Source organism: Pelmatolapia mariae, linkage group LG4 (genome assembly GCF_036321145.2).
Source record: "Pelmatolapia mariae isolate MD_Pm_ZW linkage group LG4, Pm_UMD_F_2, whole genome shotgun sequence".
Taxonomy (NCBI): domain Eukaryota; kingdom Metazoa; phylum Chordata; class Actinopteri; order Cichliformes; family Cichlidae; genus Pelmatolapia; species Pelmatolapia mariae.
Window position 1 is genome coordinate 24675150 of NC_086230.1, and position 13339 is coordinate 24688488.

General features: G+C 39.4%; 1 protein-coding gene across 2 annotated transcripts in view; it reads left to right on the forward strand.

The window, feature by feature from the left end:
• The window catches only part of olfm2a (olfactomedin 2a), a 41736-nt gene that overhangs the window by 23397 nt on the left and 5000 nt on the right, over positions 1-13339 (forward strand). For both annotated transcript variants that reach the window (XM_063470714.1, XM_063470713.1), the window contains exons 2-3: positions 5362-5511; positions 12627-12782. In XM_063470714.1, the coding sequence (XP_063326784.1) occupies positions 5362-5511; positions 12627-12782 (306 nt within the window). The remainder of the gene's footprint in view (positions 1-5361; positions 5512-12626; positions 12783-13339) is intronic.

The window sequence follows — 13339 nt, forward strand, 5'->3', positions numbered from 1 at the left end:
TGAGTGTCATTTTCTTTCACCTCTCCAAGAACTCCCCCCCTTCAAAAAACACTTGATGCATATGCCCACCCCCACTGTCACTCAAGTGTGAGGTGGATTGGAACAAGTTGGGTGCAGATGGAAGGCGAGCAGGACGCCACTGAGAAGGGTGGCAGTCATGAGGGTGATGGAGAAAGACGGAGAGAAAGGCAGTAGGGCTTAGGGAGCCAAAATGAGGCAGTAGGGAGAGGGGCATGATGAGTTTATGACTCATATTATTGACTGGCAACCATGCTGAGCTGATTGTGTTAATCACTTTCCTTGGGAGCAGAGGAGACCAGGGACTTCACTTGGTGTCTTTATTATTTTAAAGCCCAGCAGCTGGCTTGTGCATTAGGGATTTACTGATTGTTCATTTGAAGAGTGAATGTGTGCATTTGCATGTTTATCTATATACACTCAATTATAGCAATACCTGGCAAATCTGAAAAATGAGAACCGATTGTTTGGGTGTAATATAGATAAAATCGAACACTGTGCAACAGAGACAGATGTCTACTTTTGTGGGGACAAGTACTGATGGATGTTAATGCCTGGCATAAAGCATCATTCTGCTGACAGAGAGGAAAAGAAAGTAAAGCAAAATAACTTTGATTATGAAAGCTGGCACTGCTGGATGCCAGTGAAGGAAAGAAAAAGATTATTTAGGTAGAACTTCATATTTTATTTCCTGAATGAGAGTTCCTCTTCTCAATGACGTCTAGATTTTATCTTCTTCTATGTCTTCTGTCTTTCTCCGTGTACAGCTCGACCTCTCCTCCTCTTCTTAACCTGTCCATCCTCGGTAGTGTTGCAATTTCTCAGCCGTGTTGGCAGTTCACAGTGTAGTGGTCAGCTCTCTTCCATATCTCACAACTTGTGCCTGCCTCTGCCTGTTTGCCCCTTCTGCCTGCTGCTTATGAAAGTTATAATAGACTTCCCGTCATGCTCATAAAGTAGGGAGCTGTAGATTTATGATCTCATTTAACTCTGGCTTTACAGCAGCAAGCTCCAGGGTTGGTTTAATGAAACGCCAGAGGAAGTCCATCCTGCAAATCAGCAGTGATACCACCAGCTCAAATGTCTAATTGGATAATACCTCTAAACTTTGCTAATCATTAACAAAACCAAGCACTCTTAGTTTCTTTGTGCTACAGAGAATCACTCAGATAATTGTTAGACTTAGTAAGTTTTTTTGGGGAATCAGATCTGATTTCTCTGCAGCAGGAAACAGTGGAGAAGCATCTCTTCTTCACCTCTCTCAGCAGAGATTCCCCTAAAGTTGTCAATCAGCATTGTAACTGGATACCGTTTAAACCAAGCTAGAGGAAATTAGAGCCACTTCTCTCTTCTCCGTCAGCCTTTCTGAAAGCACAACTTCTCCTTTTCTGCTTATGAAAGTAAGCAGTTCCTCCTTTAATCAGTTTTCTCTTGGGAGGATGGGAGTTTGTGGTTTGAAGATATGTTTGCAGCTGATGGTGATGGGACGTCATGCATCCAGGCTATCTGATATGAGGTCATGGAAATGGAGGAGACTCTGAGTTGGCACAAAGTGGGAAATCCAGAAATATAAACGAGTAATTTTCATTTTAGTGAGCAAACCCAATTGATTTTTAATTTCTCCAACCCTTTGTGGTTTCCTGTTGTTTTCATTGCTGCTGTCTTCTCCATTAATGGGCTTTTACATGGCAGCCATGTTACAGCGTCAAACCTGTCCATTACATATTTTATTTCATCCCATACATCTGATGGATAAATTTCTGGGACAGTGAGCTAAACGCCTCCCCTCTGCTGAAACCACCATCTGTGTCTGGGAGAAAAGGATTATCCTTTAAACCTGAGGTACTCCAGCTAGCCGCACTGATAGCACGGTGGCAGCTCAGGTTATGTTATCGTCACTACTCAAGTGTAGCACACTAATACACGAGCTGCATACAGTATGCAAACATTACTCACACTCGATTTCACTCTGCATATCTTGAACATAATTATGGATAAAGGAAGATATTGAGAAATTAGCTTTTTCATTACTAATGAGATGTTTGCTAGACTACATAGTTTTGACTGTCTTAAATGAACTAATGTCAATGACCCATTCTCTAGAGATGCCTTAATCATATCATATTAATATCATATTAATACCTTCCAAAACATATTTAAGTTTATGACACTATGTTCAATGTGAGAGATCACTAGCTCTGATATATAGATCCGTCTGGGCACAAAGCATATAGGGACAACGCACATTTGCATTTAAGAATTACCTTTTCTCTCCTGCTCCCTAAACTGCCACTGTGATGAGAATGGTGGAGTTAGTGCTGAACGGATAGGTGGGTGGTAATGAAACTGGAAGTGATTCAAATAAGCTCTTAATTTCAGCTCAGCATTTATGAAACTTTAATGAACAGAAGAGAAGATTGGTTGCTGTGAAAACTCTCTGGCTTGGAAAAGCACAGGAAGAGCACAGCGTGATATTAAACATGTTGGAAAATGAAGAAAGTATGATAATAGGCCTTACATGGCTCTGATATTAAAAGAAGCTACTTTCAGCTCCTCCCTTATTCGCAAGGGGTCGCCAGAGCAAGTAGCTCCACATGTTTTATTTGGCAAAGTTTTTACAGCAGATGCCCTTTCTGATGAAACCCAATGTGCCTCTGATTTTATTTTGCTGAATTTCTACTGCCCGCTACGTAAGATTTCATTTGGGAAAGAAAAAAAAAAGTTGGTGCGACACCAACTGTGGCTCCCTTTGAAGCTGATAGCAATATGAAAAATTAATGCACACTTCTGCATCCATTGGCAAAAATCTAGCTAAGCCCAAAGTGAATATCTCGTGCATAAGCGGACAAGCCCTACGTGTATGGATATGCAGCTATTTTACCGAAGACTGCAGACACCTTAAGAATTAGCAGCTTAAGTAGAAAACCTCCACCTGTTAACACTGCAGGGTACCAGTTTTAATGAAAGTGCTTGTAACCAGCTGTGACTTCACATTCTAGTATTTTACGCACATTCACAGTATTATATCAGCCATTACATATACTCTATAGTTTTGCAGTAAGCATGCATTACAGCTGCAGGAATTTCCAAACATAGCATCTTGAGGGTGTGGATCAGATGTGTAGTTGCATTTCAGTGTCATCCCACAATGCATGTATTATTACACAAGAATTTATGTAAGTACTGTATGTTGAAGCATACTCATACTGATATACATAGACATTATGACAGAACAAGTTTTAGCACAGATGACCGCTCTCACACACGAGCATAGTCACAGACTTCAGCACATACAGAAACCTGACAGTGAGTGAGACGTGAGCAGGGAAGTAGATGCTGAAAAAGATGGCCCCCCACCAAACACACCCACACACATACACACAAACTCCCTCACGCCAAGGCAATGGCAGAATGAGACAGACCATCAGACAAAGCTGAAAGGTTCTGCTGTGGCGACTGGCTCTTTTGTCTTAACTCTGGCTTTGGCTATTGTGCCTCTGTATCACCATATTATAGACTTTTGATGGTCGATTGCCTCGGAGAAAGAAGACTAATGATAAGAAAGGCACTGAGTGACAGAAAAAAGTGCAAGTCACTGCAGGGACTGGAAAATATGCAGCAATACTGATAATATTGTAAAGATATTTTAACCAGTGTGCCAATACGTTCCACGGTGAGTCTTTCACATGGAAAGTAGAAATTCAGTCATCCTGAAATATAGCTAATATATCTATTTAATACTATATGAACAGAATATTTCTCCTTACTTAGCTTAATTAAATTTAGATGCAGTCATATAAATAATTCATGAGTCTATTTAATATGCATTGAATATAATGAAAAAGAGAAAATGTGATAAGAATTACGCGTAGAACTTTATTGTTGCTATTGGCACAGGATATTTAAGTCTCTCACATAGCTATAGTCTGTTTGCCATCCCTCGATTTAAAGTAAGTCAGATTTAAGATACGCTCTTTCTGCAACTGCAAGGGAAGAAGAAGAAGGCAGTGAAAGAGGGAGCAGAAAGAGTGGAGAGGGGGTGGAGTGCCAAGGGATTGGCAGGAATGACAAGATGTGACAGTGAGCACATTGGCTCGCAGGGTGGTTGCTACTTTACACTCCAATCACACAGTCCCCCTGTCCCCCAAGACATTTTAATCTGATCCCCCGACCCAAGGAGACGAGATCACAGCATAACACTGCTCAGAGGAAAGCAGGAGAGAGGCACAGAGCTGAGACATAACATTTTATTTCTAGACTTTTCCGACCTCTTATATGGATGGTTCTTTAATTGCATCTCCAAAAAGGCTCTTTCTTCTCTTATTACAGCTTGCGTCATATGCTGGCTATGCTAGATGCAATGTGAATGAGCAAATCAGAATAGAAAAACCTTTGCGTAAATTGTGTAATGCATACATGTGTGATTGCAAGCGCACAGCGCTGCTTTTGATTGGATTAGACAGAGAGAGACATCCATCCTTTTAGCCTCTCCCCTCCTTCACTGGTAAGGGGCTGCATTATCGATCGTGAACAGCTCCATTTCCTTTCTGTGTCCAAACTTATTAGATGCTCTGCTTTTATACAGCCTGTTCTGATCCCTTTTTCTTCCTCTTTTCTTTGAAATCCCCATTTTCCTCCAATTTATCTTTGTCTTTCTTCATCCTCCACAAAATTCTTGCTCTGTCTTTGTCATGTCACTGTGTTCTCCATCCCTTTGTGTATTTTCCACCAGTGTGTCTTGTCTTATCTTAATCTACACCCATTTCAGCTTTCACCCTCTCCATTATCTTCTAGATGACTCTTCTATCCTCTATCTCTCCCTGCTGGTGTCTTTTACTACTGTGACTACCAGCTCTGTCAGTCTCTGTGCTCACGCTCTTCATCTCCAGTTAAAACTGAAATTAGACTGCAAATGGTTTTGAATAGTTGGGGTGAGCAATTGTCATTAATTTTCTTAGGAGAGGATTCATTTCTGAATGAGTCACAAAGAAAAAAGTAATGCAATAGAGAAATTATGACTTTGCAGCTAATTTATGGTGACAGAATAGGCTCAACCAATCATGATATGGGATGTATAAAAGAGTCTTTTTTTTTCTTCGAAAGACTTTATGCAACACTTTTAAGTATTAGATAAATTTATTGGCTTAGACACATTTTATAAGGGTGGAACACTTTTCAGATTACCATTGATGCGTGCTGGCAGAATAAAATATCTTGTCTCCCCTCATGCATTTTGAAAAGCCAATTTGGTAGTAGCACAGATAAACAACTGCAGACAGAAACAACCATATTTTATTTTTTATTTTATGCCTCTAAGATATATGTGTCTCTGTATTTCTGCAGGCTCTATACCCAAGACCAGAGGAGGGCTGGGAGATCTACAGTTCAGCGCAGGACGCAGATGGGAAGTGTATCTGTACCGTCGTTGCACCAGCCCAGAACATGTGTAACCGCGACCCACGCAGCAGGCAGCTTCGCCAGCTCATGGAGAAGGTGACAGCTGTCAATAACACACCCACACTGGGACACGAGTATTACCCACACAGACATGCAAGCACAAACTGCCACACTGGGCTCGTGTCTGACGCCGTCTGTCACATAAAGGCTGCTGAAGTGAACGGTTTTCCTTTACGCCGCAGTTGATCAGTTGTGCATATGAACACGACACCAGTGAGAAGACTGTTGTTGAGCAGCTGAGTACCTGAAAGTTAATGAATTATGAATTGCTAATGAAAAATATCCAAAAACCAACCCATGTAATTGAATTCACTGAACCTTAGCCTTACAATGTTTCTTTTATAAATATAAATTTATGAGATGAAAATTAATAAAATTAACTGTTAACAAGTCAGTGAAGATTACAAGTACTTTACGTGGAGACTTGTAAATTAAATACTGTGCTACCAAATCTGGGTTGATTAGGACATTTCATTAGAGCTCTTGTGCTTACTTGTGATATTGATAACATTTAATGACGTAGTGTGTATTATGAATGCTGTTTTCAACAGGCAGAGAATAAATCTAGGTATTATTTACATGCAGTAAAGCATTACTGACTGACACGTAGAGCATGCTAATACCTAGTGCACAAACACAAACACGGAACTAAGGTCAGGCAACAGGTAGGTTCATAAATGAGCCGCAGAGGTTTGTTAAATATCCAGATCTGCAGGCAGCACACCTGTCTCTTTTTATTTATTTAATTCATTTAATTTGTATTCATGTCTGTTTAAACAGTAGAAACCAGAGAAATGATGTTAAACACCTTTCAAGTACTTAATGGTCTATGGCAGAGTATCTTCGGTCTGCTCTCCAGTTCATTCATAGTACAGTTGATTTTTTTTCTTGGACAATCAAAACCAGTGAGTAGGTGAAAGAGAGGCTGGCTTCACCGAGTAACTGAAAGCCTAGGAGCAAAGAAGCAGAATGGAGGAAAGGAAAGACAGGAGGGTTGACATTGATGTGGTCTTGTGAGGAGAGGTGGTGGTAAATTGAGATGCTGAATAAGCTCCGAGGCCCTGATGGATCAATGAGACACCTGAATTCACATATTGCATTCATTCTCATTGAAGTTTCCCTTTTCCCCTGACAGTCTCTGTCTGCTCCTGTTTAAAGCACATGTTCACGCTAACAAAATCCACACTCATCCACACTTTAAACGAAGCATATTCCAACAGAAAAGGAAGAGCCTGGAACATAAAGAGACAAACTCGGTAAAACTGGTGAGAGAAGTTCACCTACACATTTGTGCGATGCAAAGTATATATTCTTTTATAGTCTCCATATTTGCTCTTACAGTGTGTGTGTGTGTGTGTGTGTGTGTGTAAAGAATAGATTTTTATATATATTAAAAGACTGCAAGTTCAGTTTTATAATAACTATAAAAATGCACTAGTCTGTTTGCATGTTGATGTTTTTTTTCCTCATTTTTGGTAAATATAATTCTTTGGGAACTGACAGGTATTCAGTTCGTTTTCATTCTGAACCTTTGGGGAAAAAATAACCTGGTAAAATGTATATGAAAAGTGCATATTATAAAATACTGTTTGTATTTGGAAAACTTTAGATTAATTCTGAATGCAAAGCAAGTGCACATTAATAGTATTTCCTCATCCCCCTCTTTTGTCTGAGTTTTTTCCTTTAATTCCATGTTCTGGCATGTAGAGGGCTGTTCAATTTTGGTGACACCCATTTAACGAAAGTGTAAGTCATTTTCGACATATAATTTTTGGTGTTGTACTTTGCATACAGTTCTTGAGCACTTATCTCACACCAGTTGCATCGGTGTTGTTAATCCAGGTTGGAGGATGATACATTTTTATTAAAATGAGCTAGTTTCTTATATATTTTTTTCTTCAATAGCATGCCATTGTACAAATTATAATTAGCATTTCCAACATAGATCCCAGTGTGGTTTCTTTCAGTGGTTTCCCTTTTGACCTTTTATTTTCTGATTGTTTCCAAATATGTTCTGGAGTTCAGTATAAGCAAGGTGTCAGCTTTTTTCCCCACTGGCCTCTTTTCCCCATCTTACCTTCCTCCTGCCCTGCATACAAGTACAAACACCCCCTTGTTGCTGACTGGCTGGAGTAGTGTTGCATGGATTGATCAAGTCAGTTTGTTTATTACCTGTCTCCAGATTTAATTTCCACTGAAATTTTATATTTTTATTTTTCACTGTTGTAACAAAGCAGCCTGCATTGATTAACAGTAAGCGATTAATTAAATTAAAATAAATAAATAAATAGCTTACAGTACTTTGCCATTTTTTTCCTTAGTGATTCAAGTGAGTCATACAATCATATATAAATGCAGTCTTCTGAAAAACTAAGTACATTGCTTCTATAGAAATGAAGAGGGTAAGTAGCAGACAAGTCCTCCTAATCAAATGCACTTGATTAGCTGACCATCTAATGTGGCCACCTCTATAACGGCAGAGGTAGTTTCCTGGTCAGGTGTGTGTTAACACAATGCCATGGAGAAAAGACAAAGGAATGATCTCAAAGAAGCAAATATTGGTGAGAATGGCTCTAAGGCTCTTTCTAAACTATTTAAAGTCCATTATTCTACAATGAGAAAGATTATGCATGAGTGGAAAAGATAGTTGCCAATCTTCCCTCGAGTGGATGTCACAACAAATTCACCCAATGTGATGTTCAGTGAAATGGCAAAAAAACCCCGAGAGCTACATTTCAGACTCTACAGGCATCAGTTAGCATGTTAAATATTAACGTTCATGTAAGGCCACCTGTCTGACAGCTAAACCTTGGCCAAAATGTGTCCATGCAACAAGACACGCCCAGCAGCAAATCAACAACAGAACAACTAAAAAATGAAAGAATCAGCGTGTTGCAGTGGTCAAGTCAAAGTCCAGACATCGACCTGATTGAAATGCTGTGGTGGGTGAAATGCTCAAATGGAATTATGCAACATTATAAAAAGAAAAAAAACGAAATTTCTTCCATAATGATGTGAGAGGCTGATAGCCATACAGAAAGGGATTACTACAGCTTATTGCTGCTGCATCACAATCACATTTTATAGCAGTTTTTAACTAAGATAAGCCATAATAACTGTCTTTGTGACGCCTTTAATGTTATTTGTTGATAGGTTGTTATACACCTGTAAATTTTAACTGAACTATTTGCATTGGTTAATTGCATTACATGTGATCCCTTGAAATGAAATACAATTTATTATATAAAATAAGGATTTAGACACTACAATAATAGTCAACACCTCTCACACAGTATCAACTGAGCTTTTACAAGCTCTGGAAATATTACTATTATGTTATATTGCATACAGTGTGGATGTTTATGCTACTGTGTCTGTGCCCCCAGCATGCACACTACTTGTAAGACACTAGTTATTAGAACCAAACACTCCCATCTACTACTGTCCACAGCCCAGCTTAATGAGGACACCTGGGGTAAATGCTGCTTCAGCTGCACACAAGACGTTAGTTTAAAGACTACGTGTTATTCTCTGTGTATAAGCACATTATAGTTCCATGCCCACCAAGCATCCTCATTTGAACTCAGAGCATGCGGGTGAAATGTTTGATTGGACCAGATCCACAAAATCTCTCTCTGACAAAGAAAGCCAAGGATACGATAACAATGTCAAAACAGCCCCTCTGTTCAAAGAATTTAAAGTAGCCTTGTGCAAAATCTCTATTCAGCTTTCTGTAAAGCCAGACAAAATGCCATTTAATGCAGAGCTGACCTGAAGAATACTGTGCAAGAGTGCTCACAACAGACTTTTAAACACCTCATGTACTCTTTTAACCTTTCTATGGAACTGTGTTGAGGTAAAAAAAAAAAAAAAAAAAAGTGATATGAGGCCAAGTCAGCCATACACATAAGGACAGTTTTTAGGATTTGGTACAAAGTGAGTCATCGTGCTGGACAAGAAGCAGATACACCTGTGACTGATTAATCTGTGCTGGTGAGGGTAGAGAGAATCGTATGTGACCAAAGGTAAGCATGAAATGCCACAACTCGGAGGACTGAGTGGTCCCAGCTGTCACCTGCCCTGGAGGGTGGTGACACTGCATTTGTTTAGAGTCCATCCTGCTGGAACATTTTACCCTTCCACATTCTTCCATCTAATGCACATGTAGTGCTGTAAAGCAACTTTTAATTAGTGAAGGGATATATTTTCTGACCAAATATAACCAGGACGGTTCATGAAGCACATGAGGAATGAACTGGTTGTAGAAAACAAGGGACACAAAGTAATTGAGTGGGTTGTCAGAGAGTAGGCAAGCAAAGCATTTGGTGCAAAGCAGACTTTGTGCCAAACGCTGACCTTTGAGAGCTTGGTCTGTTTTTTGTTTATGTTAGGAGTGATATGAATAAATATATTTTGCTTGCTTGGAGTTTTGATTGCGCATGTCATTGTGGGTGGGCGTCTGTTGCTGTGGGTAGCTGTACATATGTACTCATACGCCTCCGGTATACACGACAGCCCAGTAATATTTATCAATGTTCAAGTGATTTCTGGCCAGTTCAGTGCATCGTGCAGGAGATGAGGGGGTGCATGAATCAGTAGGTTGGTTATGCAGAAACAGAGTGGGCTGTCAAAAGTGAATAAGCTGAGTACTTAGTAAAAATTAAACATAGTGCAAAACTGAGTGTTCAATAAACGCCTACTTAACAGCATGTTTGCTCCTCCACGAGGTTCGTTTAGTAACATTTCATAGGCATCCATTACCTTTTGTACGCTGTCATGATCATGAGCTTACTATCCTTATTTTCATAGCTGTAGCATTTTTATATGAGTGAAACTTGTTGACTTTCATTGCATGTTGAAAGTCATGTATAGCTGCGTTGTTTTTTTATTACCTCGACAGATTTTAAAGGACTGTGCTGCTTTTTAACCTCCTCATGCTTTATCTGTGCTGCCAACTTTCTTTTTCATTACTTATTTTTATTAATATGTATATATATTTTTTAAAATTGACAGTAAATAAAAGCATATATAACTTTCTTCTGACCTGTAGTGTTTTTTATGTGCGATTTGCACACCTTCAGCTGTAGAAATGCCTGCCTTCCCTTGAAAATAAATAAAAGAAATGGAAAAGACCTTGTGGTGCTCAAATTGCCAAAACGCACATTTAAAAATGTTTAGCAGCACATTAAATGTATTAAACTCCACAAATCACGCAGTTAGCAGTTATAGACTAAATCCTACCACTGTATCACTTCTTTTGAAAAATGACACATTTTTAATGTAATTTTGCCTCTGCACACCATTGCCATGGATTATAGACCAGATAGTGAAAATGTGATTAAAGTACAGACATTCAGCTTTAATTTTGATTAGTTTTATTAGATTAACTATACATAGTCCGCCATTTTCAGAGGCTCAGCTGAAAAGCTACATTCCCTCCCTTGAGATGCCCCACTAGGCATTTACTGCAGCCACCTTCATTAGCCATTTCTTTATGTGTCTTTCTGCAATCAGACTTGTCTTGAGTAACTGAAAAGCATGGTTGCTTTTCCAATATGCTTTGGGTCTTGCATTAGGAAGTGCTATCTGACAATTTTGCACCATTTGGTTGAATCTGAGCTGAGAGTATAGCCCTTTAAATTTTGCAATACATCCTATTACTTTTATCAGCAGTCACATCATCAATAAACACTAGTTGCCTGGTTCCACTGGTCAGCACATATACCCATGTCACAACATTGCCTCCACCATGTTTGACAGACAGTAGGTAGATTTTGTTTTTCTTTGCAGAGCTTTGTAGGCTCTTTGAAATGTTTTCTGATAAAGCCAAGTCGAGCCTTCCTGTTTTTGTGTGTACCAATTTTGTAACATTTTGTAAACCCTCTGTATTTCCTATCGTGAAGACATTTCTTGATTGTAGACTGTGACAATGATGCAGCTACCTCTTCAAGAATGTTCTTAACTTTGATAGATTGTGAAGTTGTATTTCTTAACCATAGAGATTACATGTGATCCCTTGAAACTAAATACAATTTATTATATAAAATAAGGATTTAGAAACTACAATAATAGTCAACACCTCTCACACGGTATCAACTGAGCTTTAAATAATAGAAATAATATTGTCATCACTGTTGAATATTCCTGTCATCATAATTATCCATCCATCCATTCGCTTCCGCTTATCCTTTTCAGGGTCGCGGGGGGCGCTGGAGCCTATCCCAGCTGTCATAGGGCGAGAGGCAGGGTACGCCCTGGACAGGTCGCCAGTCTGTCGCAGGGCTAACATACAGGGACAGACAACCATTCGCACTCACATTCACTCGCACATTTACACCTAGTGGCAATTTGGGTTATCCAATTAACCTATCCCCACAAGCTGCATGTCTTTGGACAGTGGGAGGAAGCCGGAGTACCCGGAGAGAACCCACGCAAACACGGGGAGAACATGCAAACTTCACACAGAAAGACCCCGGCCTGATGTTGGAATTACTCAGGACCTTCTTGCTGTGCGGCAACAGTGCTAACCACCGTGCCACCGTGCTGCCCCATAATTATTTAAACTGAATTATGCCTAATTCTAAAATTCAGTGTGATTAGTGTACATTTTAAAGCCCATTCTTTATTTCAGTAATTTTTACAGCTTATGAACGAAACAGCACAGATTATGTAGTTTCAACCAACTTCTTTAACTTCATATTTAAATTCAAAAACAGGGCCACCTCCACATTCTTCTTTGGCTGTAACATTTAACTTGGAATATGAATGAAATGGGAGCAGAAGTTTTTTTTTTTTTTTTTTTTTAGTATCTGCACATGAGTACTACAAAAAAGATGCATACAGACAAGTAAAGGACAGGTTTATAGACATTTCACATTCACAACTGAGGCCACAAAGTTTTCAGTTCACCCCACCTGTGTATCTGGAAAACCCATGCCAACCCCAAACTACGAAGGCAGGATTACAGCAGGATTTTTTTGTCTTGCCTGACTCATTTACTGCAATTTAAACTAAATAATGAACAACTGTAAAAATGAAACTTACAATAAATGATCTGTGATTGAGGTGTAAAATGAGAAAAAAATCCTAACCCCTCCTCTAAGACAACGCGCGATCATTAGTGTCATTGTGGGCTTGTTTTTGTGGCGCAGGTTCAGAACATCAGCCAGTCAATGGAGGTGCTGGACCTAAGGACATACAGGGATCTACAGTATGTCAGAAACACAGAGAGTCTAATGAAAGTGGTAGATGGAAAGCTGAAGGTGGCCTCTGAAAATCCCCGCAGCCTCAATCCAAAGGGCTTTCAGGTAATTGGCTCTGTGTCTCCTTATGTACAGTGTGTGCGTTGGTGTTTATATGTGTGTATATTATTGTCAAGTGAATGCAGACACTGTTGATTTGGCACTGCTCGCCAAACTTATGCATTGCAATCTCTTTTGCTCTTCACAGACAATAAAATTTTGTATGACTCGCGATGCACTGCAGCATAAACATAGGTACACAAATTCATTTCCAGTCTTATATGAGTTCTTTTGTCATGCACAGAGAAATCCAAGTAAATCGCACACTCATGAGTGATTAAATTCTTGGACCTAGAAAAAGAATGGGGTTTTTGGGGGGGAGGGGGGTTGCATTTGTCTCTTTGTATCCATTTGTTCTCTATCTTCAGTGAGCTTACTACTTGATATACTTAACATTCTGCTGTCTGCCTTTAGATAACAGGCACATACATTCACATTTATCTCTACCTTATCTGTCTACAAGCTAGGGCTTAGCTGCCATTATTAGTAAGCCTTTTTGTCTTCCTGTCAGCAGGCTGTCCTACTGGGGCTTTTTAACATTTCTCACACTCTTACAGATATTA